Here is a 22,980-nt window from a genome sequence, read left to right on the forward strand (position 1 = left end):
TGTGAATTCAAAGGAGCGAGATTATAAGCACAGTCAATACTTAAAGAATTAAGTTTCTGTGTATCAAAAATGACTTCCCATTTTAAAAAATAGCATAAAGGTAGATACACTGGGGATAAGAAGAAAAAATATATATAAAGAATGGACCCCTGCCTTCAAGGAATGAAAGTGCGGTAGAGAAGAAATTTAAGACTAAATAATAGTACTTAAAAACTTTTAAACACTTACCAGCTGAAGAGAGCCAAAGGCAAGGGTCCATGATGAAGGCTAATAAACTCCTCCCATCCCCTTTTCAGGATAAGGTTAGGGTAGGGATTCAAGAGAAAAAAGACTCATACCCCTCTCTTCTCACTTAGATCCCCAAGAGCAGGCATCCTCACAGAATATGCTCTGCAAACACCAGAAGCTTCAAAGGAGTAAGGATTGTGGCAAGGAAGACAGACCGAGGGAGGCCCTACCTCGGGTTCCCTCATCCCCAGTAGAACATGTAAGGGATATAGAAAAACTCTTGTGAAGCAAAAAGCAAGGTAACTGAGAATTAAGGAGTCTTCTGACTGCAGGAAGGTGGCTGTGGTAGGGCAGAGTGTTGAGACCTACATGAGAGGTCTGTGGGATGGTAGCTAGCTCAAATACTTAATGAAGAACACAGCTGGGTTTCAGAGGATTAATGAAAGCCAAGGGGAAGGCCTGGTCAGCAAGCAGGGAGAAATGGGTTAGGTCTTCTGCCTTCTGCCTTCTGATGCAAGTGAGGCTTGATGTTGAAAGAATGATGAACTTCATTTGTTTACTCCTTAAACCAGTATTTCTTTAGTGCCTACTACATCCAGCTACTGTTTGGGACAACAGAAATACAGAAAGAAATAAGACAAAGGCTCTGATCTGATCTACACGAATGCATTTTCTAGTGTATGTGGAGGGAGGGGAGAAGGAGAAAAGACAATCAACATACAAACAAAAGATGAGTAAGAAAAAAATCAGACTCTAAAAAAATGCCACATAGAATGACAACAACAACAAAAAATAGGATGCTATGGCCAAGAGACTAGCAGCAGCTCCAGGCCGGGCAGTTTGAAAAGGCCATATAAAGAGGTTACTAATCTGACATTCGGATGACACAATGCACCAATCCCAGCACTTTGGGAGGCTGAGGCGGGCAGATCACGAGGTCAGGAGATCGAGATCATCCTGGCTAACATGGTGAAACTCTGCCTCTACTAAAAATATAAAAAATTAGTGGGGCATGGTGGTGGGCGCCTGTAATCTCAGCTACTCGGGAGGCTGAGGCAGGAGAATGGTGTGAACCTGGGAGGCGGAGGTTGCAGTGAGCCGAGATCATGCCACTGTACTCCAGCCTGGGCGACAGAGCTAGACTCCGTCTCACCAAAAAAACCCAAAACCAAAACCAAAACCAAAAACAAAAAAAAACAACAACGAATATAAAGCTTTGCCCTAAGGGAAAAGAAAAACCTCACTACCTTATTCACTTCAATATGTGAGCCCCATCTAAGGGCTATGTGCTATTCTAGGCACTGAAGATACAAGAGTGAACAAACAAAATCAAAATCCTTGTTCTCATTGTTTATATTCTTGTGGAAAGAGACAAATAAAAAGGAAGGGAGTTGTGTGCTAAGAAGAAAAGGAGTGTAATTGTGTGTGTATACACACATGCATGCACTCCGCCTTACTCCAATTTTAGACAAGGTAGTCAGTCATGGCCTCACTGAGAAAGCTGACATTTTAGTAATGATCTAGAAAAATACTTGGAGTGTTTGGTGTGGCTGGTGTATAGTGGAGGAAGGGAAGAGTGATTGTAAGGTAAGGCTGGAGGGACAGGCAGAGGTTGGATCCTGAATGGCTCTATCTACCATGAAAAGGAGTTTGAATTTCAGTCTAAGTGCAACGTGAAGGAACTGAAAAAATTCAAGGAAGTAAGGATGTTATATGACTTTAAACAAAATCATTATAGCTCTTATTTAAAGAAAGGATTGTAGGGAAGCTAGTATATATAAATAGAGACCCATTAGGAAGCCATTATAGCAGTCCAAACAAGCAACAATAGCTGCAAGGGCAAGGTCAATGGTAGTGCAGAAACCGGGCAGACCTGGGACATGTTTTAGAGGTGGAGTTAATAGGATTTGCTGATGCTCTGCATCGGGGCAGGACAGGTGTAGAAGAAAAGAGATGAATCAAGGAAAACACCTAGACTGCACAAGTTTACTGAGGGATAAGAATGATGCAGATTTTTTTTTTTTTTTTAAATAACTCACAGTTTGGTTTTAGTCATATGAAGTTTAAGATGCCTACTGGATATCCAAGAGGAGATATCAAGTAAGAAGGCAGAAACGTGAGTGAGAGGATCTATGGAGAAGTCAAAGAGATACAAACTTGGGAGTCATTAGCATGTAGTCAGTTTTTCTAGGCAATCAGTTGGAAGAGGTAACCAAAAATAAATATGGAGATATTGGAGTCCAGGAACTGAGCTCTGAAGCAGTTCAACATTTAGATCACAAGAGAGGAGAAGGAATGGGCAAGGAATAGGAAGGAACAGTCCATATGGTAGCAGGCAAACTAGGAGAGCGTCAGAGAAGCCAAAATAAAAACACATTTCAGGAGGAAAGCAGATATAAGGACAGTGAAAGCATATGCCAATGGCTCTAAAAGTGTGGTCTCTGGTTCAGAAGCATCAACATCACCTGGAAATTTATTAGAAATATAAATTCTCTGGGTGCAACCCAGAATTACTGAGTCTGATGGTAGGGTCAAGCAATCCAAGTAGTAGTTTCAATGTTTGAAAACCACTGCATTAGGCTAATCCATTAACAATACATAATAAGGCAAATATTTCAGTGGAAGCCGTCATACAGACCAGAGAGCCCTCCCTTGCTGTTGATGCTATTTGTGGAAGCTTTCCACAGCACCCATAAGGCATCTTGGGTAGGAGAAAGGGAAAAAGAAAATCCTTATGAGGGAAGACTGAATTCTGAAATAACCGAATTAATCTTGAAATTTCTGAATACAAAGACACTTAAAAGAGATAAGTATTACATTGTAAATATCTTTGTTGTGGCAAGATTAAATGCTTTTCTCTACTGAGTTAAAAAGAGGAATGACATAATTAAATAGTAGTTACAGAAAAATAGTTAAATTTCTGAACTTTTAAAAACAAGTAAGAAATAGAGACAGAAGGAGAGGAGTTTTTGTTGTTGTTGTTGTTTTGTTTATTTTTTTGAGACAGGGTCTCCCTCTGTCACCCACGCTAGAGTGTAGTGGTGCGATCTCAGCTCACTGCAGCCTCTGCCTCTCTGGTTGAAGTGACTCTCCTGCCTCAGCCACTCGAAAGTAGCTGGGATTACAGATTTGTGCCACCACACTCGGCTAATTTTTGTATTTTTAGTGGAGACGGGGTTTTGCCATGTTGTTCAGGCTGGTCTTGAACTCCTGAGCTGAAGCGATCTGCCTGCGTTGGCCTTCCAAAGTACTGAGATTACAGGTGTGAACCACTGCACCTGGCCATAGACAGGAGTTTTGTGCTTTAAACAAAAAAGACTATAAGCATATATCCATAAGAGTAGAAGATAGAATAATTAGATGATATATACAACAGATAAAGTTGTTTCCTGGTATATTTTGCATTCTGATATTAGCTCTCTAAGGGAGAAATCTGAATGGGAATTAGAGGTGGCAGAAGGTGCTATGTAGCATGCCAGGGCATTCCAATATACTTCTCATTTCTTTCAAGAAATAACATTCTAAAGAAATGCAATTTTATTATCTGTATAACAATAATGCAACCTTATATTTAATAATGTATTATAACTTGTAAAGCTCTTTCTTACAAACATGATGGAGTCTGTCACCATAAACCCATGAATATATAGGATTTTTTATTCCAACCTTAGAGAGAAGAAAACCAAGGCTCCCAGAACTGAAGTTACCTATTCAAGGATCATGGAATTAGTAAATCAGAGTCAGCTTTCAGGTATGTTTCATGGTGCCAACAAAACAGAGGCCTGCCAGATACACACAGGATTTGGTCCAGTGCCTGGTACAGAGAAAAATCTACTCAAAGGTAGCAAGTATGATAACAACAATCAACTCTTCAAAAGACTATATTCGAATCAGATTTTTAGCTGTTTAGAAGGGGGTTTTAAAAAGCCCTGATCTCCTTTAAGAAAAAAGAATGAAGTTGGGTTAATACAAGGCTTGTGTATAAAGGGCTTACGGTAGTCTCCAAAGACGGCTGTCAACAATCCCTTCTCTGCCTGTCTCTGCTTAAGAAAGAGTTTTATTTTAGCCTCCTTCACTGATTCTTCCTTCCTCTGTCCAAAGCTTAGATGCTGCTACTTTCCAGGGTTCTGTCCTTGTCCCTTTTCTTTCTGAATCTGTTCTCTAATCTCATGGCTTCATACTCTCAAATCTCACCCATCCAGGTTTTGCCCAAGCTCAAGATGTATTTAAAACTGGTTTGAGACTCAGGGGGCCCTACAGGCTTATTAAGTTCAATATGTCAAATGCTGACTCCATTATCGGTCCCTCACTTGTGTATATTGTAGTTTACTTGACATTAGTTAAGTAGATTTACAGATATTATCTCATTTTAATTAAGTCAATTCTCACATTTTAGAAAGGTTTTATTTCCAAAGTACTTATTGCAACTTGAGCCATGATCAAATGATAGTATGAAACCTTTCATCGCCCATTGTTTAAAAATATTTTATACATACACACTGAAAACTGAGTATACAAAATAGAAAGTGTTTTGTTTTACCAGTAGGAGACAAACAAAGCATTGTGGACACCACTGCTCCAACAGGAAACACTCGTTAAGAAAGTTCATTACTGTCTGCATTCCACCTCTCTCAGGCTATGTAAAACAGTACTCTACTGACTGGGGAAAACCTTACATGTGTATAGATTAAAAAATATATATATCACATATACTTCTAAGAAAATGTTTCAAATGCAAATATCTTGGTAACAAATTTCCCTGTTGTATTAATCAAGAACATAAAATGGTGGAGAAGATCAGATGTAGAATAATAATATGTCTGGACTCCCAAGGCCAAGCCTAAAAACACATAAGGAGATTATGTACATTATTAGATAAGGAATAAGCCAATATTACAAACTACAGAAAGCAAATTTGATGTTTTTCTTGACATATGGTAGATCAATAGAAAAAACTGGGATATATGGCCACTCTTGAGACATACTGGCAATGGAGGTAAACGATGAAAAAACTTAATATTCAAGTTGTAAACCACTGAAAGAAGGCCACTTTTTATTTACTACTAAATTTCTAGTCCAAGTTCACAAATCAAACATGCTTTCTGAATTGTATTCTTTTCTAAATAATATAATTTATTTGACACCCTATAATTAACAATTCGGTTTTTCTGTTTTTAAAAATTTTTTATAGAGACAGGGTCTCACTATGTTGCCCAGACTCGTCTCAAACTCCTGGTCTCATACAATCTCCCACCTTGGCCTCCCAAAGTATTGGGATTACAGGTGTGAGCCACCGTACCTAGCCCAACATTATTTTGAATGACTGTTTTTTCCCCAAAGATGAATTTTCATCAAAAGTGTAAAAAGGAGAACATATCAAGTTACAAGTATCTCCCCTACCATACGCATCCAACTAAAATGTTGATCTACAAATAAATATTCCAGATATTCTTCATGACCCTTCATTTGTGAAAAACAAGAGGAATGCAAAAAGGACTTTGGTTATAAAAGGGAGGTCAATTTGGAAATATTTCCTTCTAAATTTATGAATGTTTTCTAAATCACAATGTTTTTGATTAATTACTTTATGATAAGCATTGCTCCCCCTATGGTTGAATCCTCTTTGTTTTGGGTCTAAAACTTTAGTCTCATACAATTAAGTAGATTTAAATTTAATTTTTTAATAAAAATATAGAAGAATATGAGATAGTATATAGAATATTTCCATGCAAATACTATTGAAGGCACAAAAACAAAAGTCACGTTTTGTGTGTATGTGTTATTTTTAAAGAAATTCCTTTAAAAATTAGTTTCTTGATGATGCAAGATGACCCCATTCCTTCAGACAAGTCATGTTAAAGAAAACAAGCAAACACACACCTAACCTAAACTAAATGGAAAAGGATGTATGCCTTTGTGCTCTTAATTTATTATTAAATAATTCTTTTAATTGTTCCGAATTCATGTTATTTTTAGTTCAGTGACTATAGCTTCAGTTTCATTTGGCTCTGTTCTATGAACTATCTGAATGGACCCCTGGTGATACTGGCATTGTTCTGGCTAGAAATGCAGAACATGACAGAACAAGCATAGATCATACATTTATTAGTTAGGACTTGGAGCCTCCAACTATGTTAGAACTTCAATATCTATTAATAAACTGTGGTAGAGTGGAACTGCCATCTGCTGACAAGATGGATTTGATAACATAAAAGTAAAGCTTTGATTATTCAAGCTTTCTTCTGAATTTTTCATGCAGTCTTTTAATACCTGCCACAATACATCTCACCCATTCACTAGGCTTTTATTTCAAATAATATGCTCATGCTATCTTTTAAGCTACACATGTACAATACAAAAATTATCTCTGTAGCTACCTCTTTAGTAATTCCAGATTTCTACTGAAATCAGTGGTCACTTTCACATGAAAGAATGTATTTATTTTAGGTATCTATAATTAAATAGTGACTAACAAATCTACGTACTCAGTTTGTTTAGACCACTATAAATTAGGTATTTCTCTAATACCAATTCCCCATATATTTATAACTTAAACCTACAAAATACATGCAACTGTATAAGTTCTATCTATATTTCCTCTTGGTAGTATATTTTAGCTTTTAAAACAAAACCTTTGTGTGTCTCCTTAACAAGGCTGAAGAATACATACAAATGCTGCAGTAATTTTATGTGTCCAATACATTAGCTTTGTTCCTACACTATAGTTGAGGTCAGTATTATGGGTCTCCCTTTTCAAAAGCAACTATTGTAAATAGGGTCTTTTTAGCACTCTGTAGTAAAGACCTACCATTCGTGGCTTACTCATAGCATCTGGCCCTTTACAGCATCTTTTATCCCTGCTAAACAAAAGTATCTGCTAACTATAATAGAGTTGACATTAAAACAAGACTCAGATCTCATTTCTAATGTAAGTGTTGCCTTAGCCAAATCACGTAACTTAGCTCGTTTTATCACATGTAATATAAGAGAACAAGATAGGCATTTAATTCTTATGATTATGCTGTGATACTTTCATGTACTAATTGAACAAATATTTATAGAGATTCTAGATTCTGGGCATTGGGGTTACAAAAGTGAATAAAGCACCTTACATTTTGCTGAAGGAGAGACACAATTTCAGTTACTGGTAAGTACCATGAAAGATAATAGAAATGACAAAGATCTAGGTTGCTCAGGGAATGCTTCTCTAAGGAAGTATTAATAACATTTGAGGTGGGACTTGATTGGTGAGGAGTCAGTCATTTTAAGTTCTGGGGGAGCAGCACTTCAGGCAGAGGAACAACTGCAAAGAAAATTCATCTTAGTGACTTTCCCAACCCATGATGGTCACCTTATTCAAAACCTAGTTTTAAACTTGTCCCTACTCAATATAATTAATAACCTTCTGTTATTAACTCTATTTTCAAATTATGGCTTAAGTGTTTAATTTACACTATATTCACAGTTTTAAATCTGTGGTCTATGGTTAACTGTTCTGTGTTTACTCCAGTCTCATATCATACTAAGTCAGACATTTTAAGGAGGTAATCCTAGGATTCTTCTGTTATCTATTTTTTTTTTTTGACACAGAGTCTCGCTCTGTGGCATCTATTTTTTTTTTTTGACACAGAGTCTCGCTCTGTTGTGCAGGCTAGGGTGCGGTGGTGTGATCTCAGCTCACTGCAACCTCTGCCTACTGGGTTCAAATGATTCTCATGCCTCAGCCACTCAAGTAGCTGGGATTACAGGCTTGTGCCACCATACCCAGCTAATTTTTGTATTTTTAGCAGTGACAGGGTTTCTCTGTGTTGGCCATGGTGGTCTTGAACTCCTGGCCTCAAGTGATCTGCCCGCATTGGCCCTCCAAAGTACTGGGATTATAGGTGTGAGCCATTGCACCAAGCCCTATTCATCTTTTATAGTACCTCAGAGTATTATGCACAGATAAGAATGCTCATTAAATGCTCAGGACCAAGTACACTAAAAAGGAAATCAGTTTTTTGTTTCCCCTTTCCCATGTTAGGTTTGTTTATAGAGTACTTCAGAAAGTACTGAGTGACACTGTAAATCCAGTGGAAAGGGCAACTGACTCACAAGTGAGAAATCTTATATTCAATTCCCAGCTTTACCATTTACTTAGGCATGCAGCTTCTGGCAAGTCAAACTCTATGACTGCTTGTCAAGATCTGTAAAATGGTATATCATTTGCCAGGTCAACCCAGGATTAGTTGGTCACCAACTAACTTCTACAGGAGACCATGATCACTGTCCGTAAAGAACTTCTAAGGTTACTGTAGAAAACAGTTAAATACTGGAAAAAATGAATGTGTTTTCATTTTAGAACTGGAAAAGACCTTAAATGATCTTGTTTAATCCCTCAGTTTACATAAGTAACCACAGGCCCAGAAAAACGTGGTGACTTCCTCAAAGTTACAAAAATATATTATGGCAGAATCAGTACAGCATCTACATTTTCTAATTTTTAGTCCAGAACACTTTCCACTATACCACCCTGTGTAACACTTCTTGCAACCCATCCCCTCTTTTATTCCAATATTCTCTACAGCCAGATCTAGATGGTAAACACTAAATGACTTTTAAAAAGTACCTAGGCAGATTTCTGAGGCTGATACCTTACCTAATTTGATTGAACTGAACTGAATCTAAGATGTGCCAAACTAATACTATTGAGTTACAATATTAGAAATGCAAGATCAGCTGATGTCTTAGAAATATGTGCCTACTAAATGATTGCATATTTGGCCTGTGGCTGAATTAATTTTTTTTTACAGTTTCTAATTATATTGATATAATTTAGAAGGTAATATTCTCATACAATATAAAATATTGAAAGCAACATAAAGTAGTTTTTGTTTCTGGTCATCTTCCTCTGTTATCTCACAACTGAACTGGAAGTGTAATCTAAGTTGACAAATAGCTAATAAGTGTCCTTGGTTCACTCTGGATTGTGTAACACTGGTTTAATGTATGCAAATGAAGAACATGATGGAAATTATGTAATGCTTTCAATATCAGAAAGATCCAAATACAATCTTTAATGCAAAAATGAACTGAGTATTAAAAATGAAGGGGAATAAAACAAACAAAAAACCCAAATGACTGCATAATATTAAAAACAAATTTTCGTCTAAAAACAAAATCCTACTCCCCAGAAATGTCCTAAACACACACACACTCACATACACACAAAGATTGAAACATTATCTAAATTGAGAGAAGGGTCTTGGAAACACAGAAACCTAACCAGAAGTGAAATAGCTTTAGGGGAAGAACATCAAAATGATAACTACCTCCTTAGTAATTTGTTTCTCCATGAATCAAGAATGTAAAAAGCTTTAGAAAGTAGCATACAAAAACTAAGGTTGTAAGAACCAAATGAAGTAAGTTTGTGAAAGCATTTAGTAGACCATAAAGCACAAGTTATTATTATATAACAATTTGTAGTCTACAAGCATAGCAATTCACCACAGAGCAGACGTAAACGCTTATTTAAAAACTGCAATTCTTGTATACTGACTCACGGAATTTTTATTCTTAAAAAAGAATATTAGCCATGAAAGTTGGATCAACTATCCACTTCTGGAAAAGGAATTTATCATAGCCTCAATGTAAAAAAAATAAACTTAAAAACATTTCCCCCTCTTTTCAAAATACAGGTCTTCTTTTAGCCATGTGACCTTAAAGCAGGTCACATTTCCTCTCTGGAACTAGGTTTCCTAATATGTGTCAGGCCCTGTGGTAGGTGTTTTGCATATAATGTCTACTAAGATCTGTTATGCAGATAAGATGAAACAGAATTTATTAGCCCTTTCTAAAACTAAAATTCAAAGGGGTTAGGACACTTGCCCCAAATCACACAGCTAATAATGGCATATCTGATACATTGAACTTTCCTCTAATTCCAAAGACCTTGCTTTTCCCACCATATTATCTTGTAAAATGAGAATGTTCTCAATGATCTCTAAAGTTACTTTATGTGATAAAAAGTATATAATTCAGTAATCCATTACTCTTCCAAAACATGCACAGGAAAAAAAAATTTATTTGTTGAACGTTATCTCACTACTTCGAACTTGCTGACACTTAAAAATAATTTTAGAATTTTAAAGTAGACATAACTTGTTGACAATCTATAATATTTCACTAGGTTTTTCACAGGATATATAACGCAAGTTATATTTATATTATTAAATATAAATTTAAAAAACGGCAAATAAATGGTAAGATATAGTATTTTCAGCCAAAGTTTTTAATAAGTTCTAAAGTCTCTTTAAAAAATATATATGCAGCTTTTACTTTTCTAAATTTTATAGTCATTAGAACCCAATTTACCTCTCTGTTAATCTGAAAAGCAACACTTTAAAGTCACTTTGAAATAGCTTGTTCTAAAATAAATTACTGCAGAATAAAGAAAGGATATGGGTTTTCTGATAGCGATTTCCAGTCTAATGTTATATTCTGATTGTCACCGATCATTCGTTATCTCTTCAGAATATGCTACTTGAAACATCTTTTGATCGTAGACCAGTCTGTGTTACTTATGGTGAAATTCACCTACATTAGCCCAACCTTAAAGCCGAGCGTTTAAACATTACGAGTATTGCTGTGCGGTATCGGAGAAACTGAGAACCATTCAATGCTAAGGGAAACACTTTATTAGACTTGATGATCTACTAATTTAACAAGCATTTATTGAGCATCCCCTACATGCCAGATACTGAAGTAGAAGTCGAACATAATACAATTATTGGCCATTAAGAACATCACGTCCAGCGGACTGAAACTCCAGAACGGCTACGATCTTCGCTGAAACTACTACTTACAGATACGAGAACTGGTGGACCACACTGTCTCACCAGTTCATTCTCCTGTTTATCACCGGAATATCAAATCCAAAAGCAAGAGTACTCAAGACAGGAAAAAAGGCAGCTACTCCCGAGCAGTTGAGCTCAGAGAGTAACCCCCACTCCCACGTCAGTGAGGGCTGTTGGGTCTCCCGGGTGGACCCCACAGGGTCCCGCGAATTAGAGGGGCCGGGGAGGCACCTTCAGAGCCGGGACCAGGCAGAGGCAGGGGCGGGCCGGGCCGGTACCGGCGTCTCCATGCAGGGCCTCGCTCACCTCTTCCACCTCGATTTCCTTGTAGTCGATCTCTTCAAAGTTGAGGACCTGAGAAGGGGCTTCGATCATCTCACCGGCCGAAGACGAGGAGGAGGAGGAGGCGGCAGAGGCTGTAGACATGATCCCTCGCGGCGCCCGGTGGGGCCGGGAGCGGTGCCGCCCGGACAATCCGGGTGAAATCCACGCCCACCCGCCTCCGGACCGACCCTCAGGCTGGAGCCGCGCAGTCCTACTACCCGGCGATCCGTGGCGGGGGTAGCGGCAGCGGCCACAGCCGGGTCCGGCTCTGGCTCCGCTGCGTTTTCCGCCGCTGGGCCCCGCCCACTACACTTCCGGTTCCGGGCTGAAATCGGAAACAGGAGGTGGGCCATAAACTCCGGGGGAGGGAAGGGGAGAATTTTGTGACTTGGAAAGAAAAGGAGGGACAGGTTGGGGGTGGGGTGGAGTAAACTAAGAAGCAAGCTTGCACCTCTAGAACAAATTTCGCGAGACCTTTATTACAGGGCCTCAGCAACCGGATGATACCGCGAGAGAGGACGCCTGACGTAATTAAAGTGCGCGAACGGAAGTGGCGCGGAACATGACGGAAAATCAGCACGGTTGGTCCCTTAAGGACCAGCGGGAAAGATAAAAGCTGGCGTTTAGTCTCTGCTGCGTGAAGTATGTCTTGGCCTCTCTTTCTCTCCTCTGAGCTGCCTGCAGACGGGCGAGGTGGTGTTGAACTGTGTTTTTTGTGACGAAGCTTGCTTTTAAGTTTCATCCCTCAACTAAGTTGACCTGTTTCTTTAAGACGGCTTGCAAAATGTGTTTTCCTCAATGTGGGATATGGAAGGAAGCAGTTGCTCCTGTTACTTTGAGCTAGTCCCTGACGCTATGAGAAATTCTAAAAGAGCGAATCAGATCATGCAACATGAATAACTATGGAGGCTGAGTGATCAAAAACAGAAGTTAATATTTTGGTGTTACAAACTTTACATAGATTAGGTGGATAAGATATTTACACTTTGGTGTGTTCATCTCAAGTTATGGATTACGAGTGCGGGGCACTAGTGTTTTAGATTGGTAAATGAATCATCAACAGTCTCCTTGAAAATCAAATATTTTCATCACCATTTTCAGGACATGAGAAAATACACTCAGAGTTTAAAGCAATTATGGTCCTTACAAACTAGATCAATCTGTCCCCAAGATGGTCAGTATTGCTCATGTTGTACTACCAGCACAAGTTTTAGTTTTAAACTAACTGTTGAACTTTATATAGTCCTTTTGACATAAAGCCTAACTGTGGAAAATTGGAGTTAGAGATGAAGATTTAAAGACCAAGGATGGATTCCTGCGAATGTCAAATTCTAAGTTTCAGTAAGAGACTGAAAGGAGGAAGTGAGGAAAATAGTAATTGGAACATCACCAGAGGTGAGCTTTCCAATGAAGAAGTAGCCAACCAAGTATATGCTGTACAGAATTATGTTAAACACATTTGGGATTGCAACTAGATCATTGGATTTGACCATCAAGAAGTTACAAACTTCTTGGAAACATTCTGTCACTTTTTATTCACAGTTCTAGTGACTCGCAATGACAGTTTGATGAGTGGATAAAAAAAATGAAAGAAGCAATAATTTCTTTCCACTGTACACTCTTTCTTTGCATGATCTTACCCAAGGTCTCTGTTTCTCATACCATTTTTATAATGATGACTCCTAATCTCCGAATACTCAAGATTTTTCCTGAATTCTGGACCTATTAGACATCTCTATTTAGATAAACAACTAAACTTCAAGATACCACAGCAAATTCAAAAGTTGTCACCCACCACAAATATATTCCTATGTGATTTTCCTATATCACTTAAGGATGCCATCACCCAGTTGGTTGTCTGAGAAGTCAGGGCATGTGAAATGATGTGTGGTGCACTGATACCCAATATAAGCTGATTTAATCAGTGGCACAGTCATTTTCACCTGTCATTCCCCTTGCATTTCCAAACAAGGATGGTCACTTCTTACCTTGTGCTATAACTGCAGGTCTATATCTGATTTCCCTTTAACACCTTGATCTTGCTGCCAGGTGGGAACTCAATAAATACTTATATATTCTGTACAAATGAATAGCTTTTGTCAGTCGTCCTTTTCCCTGGAGCATAAGACATGTTTTCTGTACCTTCAGTTTAGGACTGGAATCTTGACAAAGGGCTAATTACTACAGCCATGATGCAGTTCTCCTGCTTGATTATTTTTCCCCAAAATTGTGTTACAAAAATGTCAAATATAGAGAAAGGTTGAAAGAATGTTATGGTGAACACCTATATGCCCACCACCAAGATTCTACCTTTAACATTTTACTATACTTGCTTTATCATAATATACATATGTGCATCTCTCCATTCATCCGTATTTACATCCATCTACCATTTTGCTAGATGCATTTCGAAGTGAATTGATTACATGATTTTGAATATCTTCCACCCCAACACTTCTGTGTTTTATCCACTGATTTGGACTTCTGATATTGATGCCAGTCTAAAATCAATTTTTGTCCAACTTGCTTGGAGATTATTTTTTTCTTTTTTGTCTGCCTGCGCCTTTTCCCTAGCTTCTGATAATAGATGGAAAGTTTCATCAGTGTTTATGTCTCTGGGTTCAGTCATTCCCAAGGTTCAATCCATCTCTCACATTCTGTGATTTGGTTATGTGAGCTAGTAAATTACCATTTCATTTAAGCTGGTCCCAGCTGCATTTTTTGTATGACAAAAAACGCAGGATTATCTTGCAACCAAATAATCCTAAGTAATAAAGTTTAAATGCAGAGGAATGATGGAGGGGAACTGAACTTCTCTCAGTTCACTTCAATTTTGACTTTGCATTTCCTTTAACTTTCATGAATAAAGGATAGAAACTTGACCTCACAATTTCATGTCAGCTTCAGTCACCAGTCCGTATGTCTCTACAAATTTCCAGATACATATCAAAACTATTTAGGTAAATTCCTTGAAGTCCCTCCAAGTTCGAGCACTCTCTACCATTCTCCCTCATGTCAGCACCCTAATAACTACTCTCTAACTTCCAACTCTGTCTTCAATTTTGGCCCTTTTATACTCTCCAGGGGATGAGAGGACAAGGGTTTCAAAATCCATTTCCCACCTCCTCTTCACTTGTTCTAAATGAGGTTCTGATCCTATTTGGCTCATTTTGGGTGTAGCAATATCTGGGACCTATTTTCATGGAGGCTTAGCAGAAACTGGGACTAAAGTAGCAGCACCAGCACTTTAATGTTCTGGGTCACATATATGTCAGACAAGTGCTCCATATTTCCATCATAGGCTTGATGATAACATCAATAATTGAGTTTCCATTATTCTTTTCTGCCATTTGTGGTATTTGCTATAGTCTAGAACAGTGTTTCTCAATCTTTTTTTCTTTCATTGTTGCTCTTTTAAGGAGCCTTTTTAGACTTCTTAATGCCCCTCCTCAAATTTTAATACCTCAGATACACTGTATATCTATTTATGTATTGTATGTATATTTGTTCTTTATGTGTAAAAAGGGTAAGATTTTTTTCTCCCCAGTTTTTGCCCCATTTGGAGGTGTTATTGCCTCCATTGAGAATGCATGTACTAGCAGTTTCATTCTTCACATGACATATCACAAAGTGCAACAGAGAGCATCGCTTGGTAGCCATCTCAGAAGAACAGGTAAACATTCTTTTTCAAAAGCCCTTGGTAAGTGTATCCTTGAGGGATGGAGAACAGGATGCATGAGGATACACACACAGTCATGCGCTGCATAATGATTTTTTGGCCAACGGACGTCATATGTGGCAGTGGTCCTATATGATTATAATGAAGCTGAAAAAATCCTATTGGCTAGTGACATTATAGCCATAGTAATGTCATAGCATGACACATTACTTATAGTTCATTACTTGTGTCTGTGGTCATGCTGGTGTAAACAAACTTATGCTGCTAGTCATACAAAAGTATAATACAATTATGTGCAGTGCATAATATTGATAATGATAACTATGTTACTGGTTTATATAACTACTATACTATACCTTTTATTATTATTTTAGAGTATACTCCTACTTCCATAAAAAACCTATAAAACAGCCTCAGGCAGGTCCTTCAGGGGGTATTCCAGAAGAAGGCATTGTTATCATAAGAGGTGACTGATCCGTGCATGTTATTGCACCTGAAGACTTTCTGGTGGGACAAGATGTGGAGGTGGAAGATAGTGATGTTGATGATCCTGACCCTGTGTAGGTAGACGTAGGCCAACACGTGTTTGTCTTAGTTTTTAGCCAAAACGTTCAAAAACTAAAAAAAAAAAAAAAAAAAAATTAAAAAAGTGTATAGAATAAGGACACAAATAAAATACTTTTGTACAGCTGTTCAGTGTGTTTGTGTTTTAAAGCTAAGTGTTATTACAAAAGAGTCAAAAAGTTTTAAAAAGTTTAAAAGTTTGTGAAGTTATAATAAGCTAAGGTTAATTTATTGTTGAATAAAACTTTAAAAAAATAAATTTATGTAACCAAGTGTACAGTGTTTATAAAGTCTACAGTAGTACACAGTAATGTTCTAGGCCTTCACATTCACTCACCAGTCATTCACTGGCTCACCCAGAGTAACTTCTAGTCTTGCAAACTCCATTTATGGGGAGTGCCCTATATAGGTGTACCATTTTAAAAAATCTTTTATATTGTATCATTACTGTACCTTTTCTATGTTTAGATACACAAATACCATTGTGTTACATTTGCCTGCAGTATTCAGTATAGTAACATGGTTTATACAGGTTTGTAGCCTGGAAACAGGTATACTTGTTATACCTAGGTATACCATATAGCCTAGGTGTATAGTAGGCTATATCATCTATGTTTGTGTAAGTACACTCTATGATGTTCACATAATGATGGGATTGCCCATCAACACACTTCTCAGAACTTATCCCTGTAGTTAAGCAATGCATGACTGTACGTTGTTTAACTTAGATTGAGGGCTCCTGGAAACATGGGCTCTAAGGAGGAGGAGGAGATGCTAACCTGAAGAAAAATCTTAATACCGTTAGGAACAGCAAAGCAGGGAATGGTTGGTGGGTGGTGGCTATGCAACCAGCAAATGCTCATTATTCGTATGTTTATTCAGATTGAGCTCTGTGATGGTTAATTTTGTGTCAGCTTGATTTGGCTAAGGGATACCCAGCTAGCTGGCAAAACATTATATCTGGGTGTGTCGGTGAGGGTGTATTTGGAAGAGATTAGCATTTGATTAAGTGGGCTGAGTAAAGATCTGCCCTCACCAATGTAGGGAGTCATCATCCCATTGTTGAGGGCCCAATAGGACAAAAAGGTAAAGGAAGGATGATTCACTCTCTCTTCTTGAGCTGGGACATCTATTTCCTCTGTACTCAGACATCAGAATTCCTGGGTCTTGGCCTTTGGACTTCAGGACTTATACCAGTCCTCCCCTCAGGCCTTTAGAGCCGGTCTGAGAGTTACACTCTTGGCTCCCCTGATTCTCAGGCCTCGGACTGGATTACACCACTGGCTTTCCTGGTTCTCTAGCTTGTGGAAAGCAGATGGTGTAACTTCATGGTCTCCAAAATTACATGAGCCAATTTGCATAAGAAATCTCCTTATATATATCTTACAGGTTTTGATTCTCCGGAAAGCCCTAACACAAGCTCTATACCTAGAAAGTGCTATTTTTACTGCCTGAGAACCAAATCCACCCAAACCCAGTTAAATATTATTCTTTCCAGGAAGTTCAGAAATAGTTTTCTGCTGCACTATATTCAGAACTGGAGTATGCAGAGGATAGCCAGTCCCTTAGCATTTTAGTGACACTGCTAGAGAGCAGCATTTCTTTGATATATGCATTTGTTCTATATTTTCTACCCTCCGTATCTTCAACTGAGGTCTTTGGCATCCCAGGAGAAACTAAGCTGGAATTTAGCCAACTCATGGAGCTGAGGAAGGGTAGGTGTTCCAGTTACCCACAATGTAGCTTTTAAGGGTGAGCATTGCCAAGGTGGAGTAGAGGCTTCCGGCAAGTGCAACTCCGAGACATTCTCTGACATCACAGTTAGCTGACATTTCTGTTTGCAGGTAACATTCTCTCCTTTAACCCCATCCCCATCCAAGTTAGTTATAGGTGACTTTTGATGATGTCTGTGTGTTCTGCAGATAAAAATATCCATCATTTTCTAAACACTTGATGTGAGAAAGGGTACAACTTATCTCAAAATTTGCTTATATTACCACAAGACATTTGAACCTTGTATTTGACAACTAAAGGAGAGCTGTTTAATTTCAACTGTTGTAAATTTTAGAATGGTTATAAAAATGCTTTTTTCATTTACTTTTGTGAAGAAAGTTTTTCTTTGGTGATGACTATCAAGAATTTCAAGAGATCATCCTTAAAAAGTCTGGATCAGGAATTGATGGTGGTCATTTCAAATATAAAATTTTATGTTAAAATTATATTCATGAAGGAAAGCTTATTAAAAATTCTTACTAAAATTTCAAAGAGTCCATTTGATGTTTTGTACAAATTTAGTGTTTAACATTGTCTCTAATATATTGTATTTTATTTTTCAAAATTATATAATGTAAAAAAAGGGGATGATTTTTAAAATTAAGCCCTGAATAGGTGACTTCAATTCCTTCTAGTTTATCCCAGAGTATCTTACAATATTATCTTTTTCTTTCTTTCCTTTTTTTTTTTTTTGAGACAGAGTCTCGCTCCGTCACCCAAGCTGGAGTGCAAAGGCATGATCTCGGCTCACTGCCACCTCTGCCTCCTGGGTTTAAGCGTTTCTCCTGCCTCAGCCTCCTGATTAGCTGGGATTACAGGCATCTGCCACCACACCTGGCTAATTTTTGTATTTTTAGTAGAGACGGGGTTTCACCATGTTGGCCGTGCTAGTCTCGAACTCCTGACTTTAGGTGATCTGCCTGCCTCAGCCTCCCAAAGTGCTGGGGTTAGAATTGTGACCCACCACATCTGGCAAATATTATCATTTTCTATGTGTGCCATGACATGAAAGAGTTTGGGAAACACCGAGTTAGGAGGCTGTTGCAGTATTCAAGGCAAGACATAATAGTGGTTTGAACAACATGGATAGTGGCCATAGGGGTTATAGATAAATGGATAAATGGGAGACATTGAGGAAATAGAAGTGGTAGAGTTAGTGATTGGTGAAAGTTAGTGACTGACACTGGAAGTGGGGAAGGAGGTAAAGGAAAGGGCAATATAGAGGAGGATTTCTAGATTTTTCATTTGCGCAATTCGTTGTAGAAAGGGCGCCTTTTACAGGAGGCAAGAAGAAGAGCGGGAACAAGGTTAGGGAAGAAGAGAATACAGAAATAAGTTTTAAACATGTTGAGCTAGAGGTACCAGAGAGTATTATGATCAAGTAGGCAGTTGATCTTCGAGGAAAAGACAAAGCTAGAGAAACAGATGCTGACCTACTGATGATATTAATAATTAAATTCATAGAAATTGAAAGATGTGTAAAGTGAGACTAGGACTTAAGAAAGAGCCATAAGGAATAAAATGGTTAAGGGATGGGTGGAGTTGGAATAACTGCCAAAGACATTTGTGGAAAATAATAAAAAAAACCTATGATATTGTAGAAACCAAGATGAAAAGGATGTTTGTGTTGAATACTTATAAGAAGTTAAACATGAGAAAATCTTGAAAAGGGTCTGTTAGGTCTAGGGACTCAGAGGTCACCCATAACCTTGACTAGGACAGTTTCCAAGATAGGAACAGAAACTAGATGAGTTGGACTGAGTGAGAGATGAGGGAAATGAGAACAGTAATATGGACAACTTTTTGAGAAATTTGATTTTTAAGGGAAGGCAAAATATTGAACAGTATAAATTAAACCGACATTGGGGCAAGGGAGTTTAGGGCTTTGGAAAGAGTATAGCTGAATGATGGGCCATGGGAGCTAACCTGAGGAGAGGATAAAGAGATAATAGGAGGGTATGATAGTTTGGGAGAAGGTAGAGGGGTAAATAGGGTGGAGGTTTGCCATGTGATTGAAGAACAGGTGTGGTGAATGTTTCCTGGGCAAACTGGGTGGATCTGGGGTCGTGTTTAGAGAGTGAAACGTTTGAATTTGTGATTTCAAAGGTGGTGCAGTTTCAGGTAAGGGCAACATTCGATCTGAGATATGATTGGGAGAAAAAGAGGGAACTGGGAAGGGCGGGAACTGAGATGTCAGGATGTCTGTGAGCCATTCATCTAACTGTATGCAGCTGGACATTGAGGTTCTTTTTAACACTTCCCCCCAACTTTAAATATCACTGAGATGAACATCCTTGTATTTAAATTTAGTGTTCTTAGGGTATCTTCATGCAAAAGCTATTCTATTTCTTTGGTAGTCTTAAAATGCTTCAAGTTTGCTTATGCTTTATAGAGGGGTGGTAAACTAATTGCAGTTAGGATTTCTGTGCTTTATCTTCAAAGCACAGGTTTTAGAATTCTGATAGAGTTCTTATCTTGATTCTGCCACATATCTTGAATAAATTACTTAAAATTTCAACTTTAGTTTATCTATCTAATACCTACATCAAAGGTTTTGGTGCAGATTAAAAGTGACTGGTTCACAGAAATTAAATATGAAGTAATTGTTAGTTTTCCTTTTTTCCTTCTTGATATGGTGATCATGGGGGAAAACAGTTCTCCATCACAGATAGTAGGAGGCTATTGTCCCATCATAGCTTAGTTGCTAACTGGTATAAAATTGGGAAGAAAAGAGAGGCTAGATTGGGGAGATTTGTTGAGGGGAAAAAAGTGTGCTGGTGATTTTTTAATGTATATTCTCTCCACTAGTCCCAGTAAGAGGGGTCTCTGCTCTGAGCCACATGCTTTAAAATGTCCTTCTACAGCATGTTTCTCATGGGATGAGAGCTCTAGGTATGCAGGACCCTGAAATAGCCCCCAAACAGCCCCGAAGCTATGTGTACAAGTTTATTCTCTGGGTCTGTCCTCCAGACGGCTAGCCAAAGAGTATCTGTGTATGCATATGTGTGTGTGAATGGGCTCAGATGGGCAGGTTGGGGAGCCCACATGTGGGTGTGTAAAGGCCCCTTGCAGTGTAGATTGAGCCCAGAGCAGGAGGACAGGGGTATAAATCAGGAGTTGGAGGCTAGCTTTGCTTATACCACTACATTCTGGTGAAAGGGAATATTGTCATGATAGGAGGATGGAATATATTTTGTTTTCCAGTTTACCTTGATTTACTGCTTATAAATATTTAGGCATATAATATGTGAGCCTCCATTTGTACTCTTACCCTGAGCCCCACAGATGTTAGGAGAATGTCTGCTTTTGTATGTGTTAGATCTCTGTTCCTGTGTACTACTAGTGATTTACAGGTAAGATGTTCCCAGCTTGAATTTGCTATTTCCGAAATATTCCACAGATGTCTCTACATTATCCCGTAGGTCTCAGCTCAAACAGCACCTCAGAGATAGTGACACTGTCCTCCCTTTGGCTCCCTGCCCCTTCACTTCTATCTATTACTAAGTTTTATTTCTAGCCCTTTACCTATCAACATCATCTTATTTAATTATTTTCTGTCCTCCTAACCCTTACCAGGCCCTGCCCATTGGATGTTAGCTGAACTGGGGTGAGAATTGTAAGTGTTTAGTAGACACTTAATAACTTTTTAGAAAATAAATGAGTATCTACATGTCTAAGTAGATGCTGTTTACTTTATTTCAGGTGTAAGGATTGGGTTAACCAAATATTTTCTATAACTGGGGGAAGATTTAATAAATAAATTGATATATAATTGGCATACCAACTATTTGTAATGAAGATTTCTTGCGTATTTGAGGGTTTTGAAAATTCTTTATTCTCCTAGTCAGTTTCAATAGTTCTCCAATCTTAAAGTTACTAAGTTTTAGGATACTTTTTTTCCCCCTGGATTTTCCAAGGGTAAACTTTAGTTCTTTCCAAATACCTATTTAATTAATTTGAATAGTTTGCTTGTTGAAAGTTAATAAGATATTATTATGGCAGTAATGATTACTTTCAGAAATAACTGATATTCTAACCAAAAAATATGTAAAAATAGAGAGAATAGACAGATTTTTATTTCCTGAGTTTCTGAGGTAAGCTTCATCATCATGATGTGCTTTGGCATCAGTTTTTCATGGCAGAAACTTAATCAGATAAGAACATGAGTCAGAAAAAAATAATCTTCATGGAAATAGTGCTCTTCACTACAAAAGTGCATTCACTGAATGTTTTATATCATAGACTAACATGCCACATCGATGTTCTTAGCTGATCTTTCTCAGAAGAAACTGCAGAAGCAATTTGGTTTCATTTATGGGAATAAATAAGGGTATTTCATTTCACACAGCCTCAGGGAATCAAAAATTAAAACTTTCCACTAAAATGGATGCCATCTACTATTCATTATTTCAACAAACAAACCACTCCACTCTGCTGAAGCTGTAATCAGGGTAAGGGATATTGTAGTGCTTGAAACCTGTGAGGCTGAGAGGGTCTACTTTGCATTCTTGTTCGTTAGCAACCCATTTCACATCTTCCTTCGAGTTCCCCAGCACCCCACAGAGCTACTCTCAGTGGTGCAAAGCTCCATTAAGTAAATAGAGGCTCCATATTTAGAAGCCATCTCTGGGAATTCAAAGTGCTCTGAGAGGGAAATTGGTACTATCAAGATTAAGGTATTAATGAAAAGTTCTGTTAAATTTCTGTTGGGATGCTAATTAATCTTCTAAAAATTGTTAATCAATTCAATTATGTACCACACTTAAACTTTAACACACTGTACAGGAAAAGTAACAGGGTCTTTTAATTATGCCCAGAGGCATTCAGAAAGTTAAGGGAAATAGTCTAATGGGAAAAGTGTCCCCAAATGGTGTTTTAGTTGGATCTAAAATATTCACTTGTTCTATTACACTTGATAAGTTTGGGAAATCAATATTTAGTGCTTAGATATCCAAAGAAATATTGGAAGTATTAGAAGAAATTCATCAAGTGGAATTATGACAACTATTTCTTAATGGAATTTCCTATCTGAAGTGCAGAAGACAATCTTAAGCACAGATTATTAAACTCATGCTTTAGCTTGAATTGTTAAATAAAGAAATAATCTGATAAACTTTTAATATTTGAAGCCTAACCATGCTAACTGTAAGTATTGAGCTAAATGAGCTGTGCTATATTCCTATCAATATTAAAATATTTTGTTTTCGTTGTTAATAGGAATTTGAATCATATCAGTTTTGTTAAATATTAAAATGTCAATCCATCTCTAACTATTTTAGTGTATATGAAACAGTATATGAAAGTATGTAGTACAGAGCCTAGAAAACATGTGGTTTTCAAAAATGTTAACATGAATGAAATACTATATAGAGGAACAGAAATAAACAACATGATGCAACAACAAGAGTTAGTCACCATTCTATAGATTCTGATCAGTAAGTCTCTGATATGGCAGCATTGGTTTCTATGTTACAGGCCAATCAGAGTTGAGAGCCCTTGAGGTCACATATAGGCAGCAGCATTTATTTTAATAAATAATTTGAATTATTTATTTTGAAGAACTAAAAATTAGTGATT

The 22,980-nt window shown here is 37.8% G+C and overlaps 1 protein-coding gene across 7 annotated transcripts in view; it reads right to left on the reverse strand.

The window, feature by feature from the left end:
* Nucleotides 1-11,672, reverse strand: part of MAP3K7 (mitogen-activated protein kinase kinase kinase 7) — a 72,945-nt gene extending 61,273 nt beyond the window's left edge. For 4 of the 7 annotated variants that reach the window (XR_004184363.1, XR_004184362.1, XR_004184364.1 and 1 more), the window contains exon 1: nt 11,370-11,489. Coding sequence is in view for 2 of the 7 variants with exons in the window: in XM_021937614.2 (XP_021793306.2) it covers nt 11,370-11,489 (120 nt within the window). In the remaining 5 variants the exon portion in view is untranslated. Of the gene's footprint in view, nt 1-11,369 lie in introns of all 7 variants that reach the window. The other 3 variants (XM_021937614.2, XM_021937620.2, XR_004184360.1) reach the window with 2 other exon arrangements.
* Nucleotides 11,673-22,980: the final 11,308 nt, after the last annotated feature.

Source organism: Papio anubis, chromosome 6 (genome assembly GCF_008728515.1).
Source record: "Papio anubis isolate 15944 chromosome 6, Panubis1.0, whole genome shotgun sequence".
Taxonomy (NCBI): Eukaryota; Metazoa; Chordata; class Mammalia; order Primates; family Cercopithecidae; genus Papio; species Papio anubis.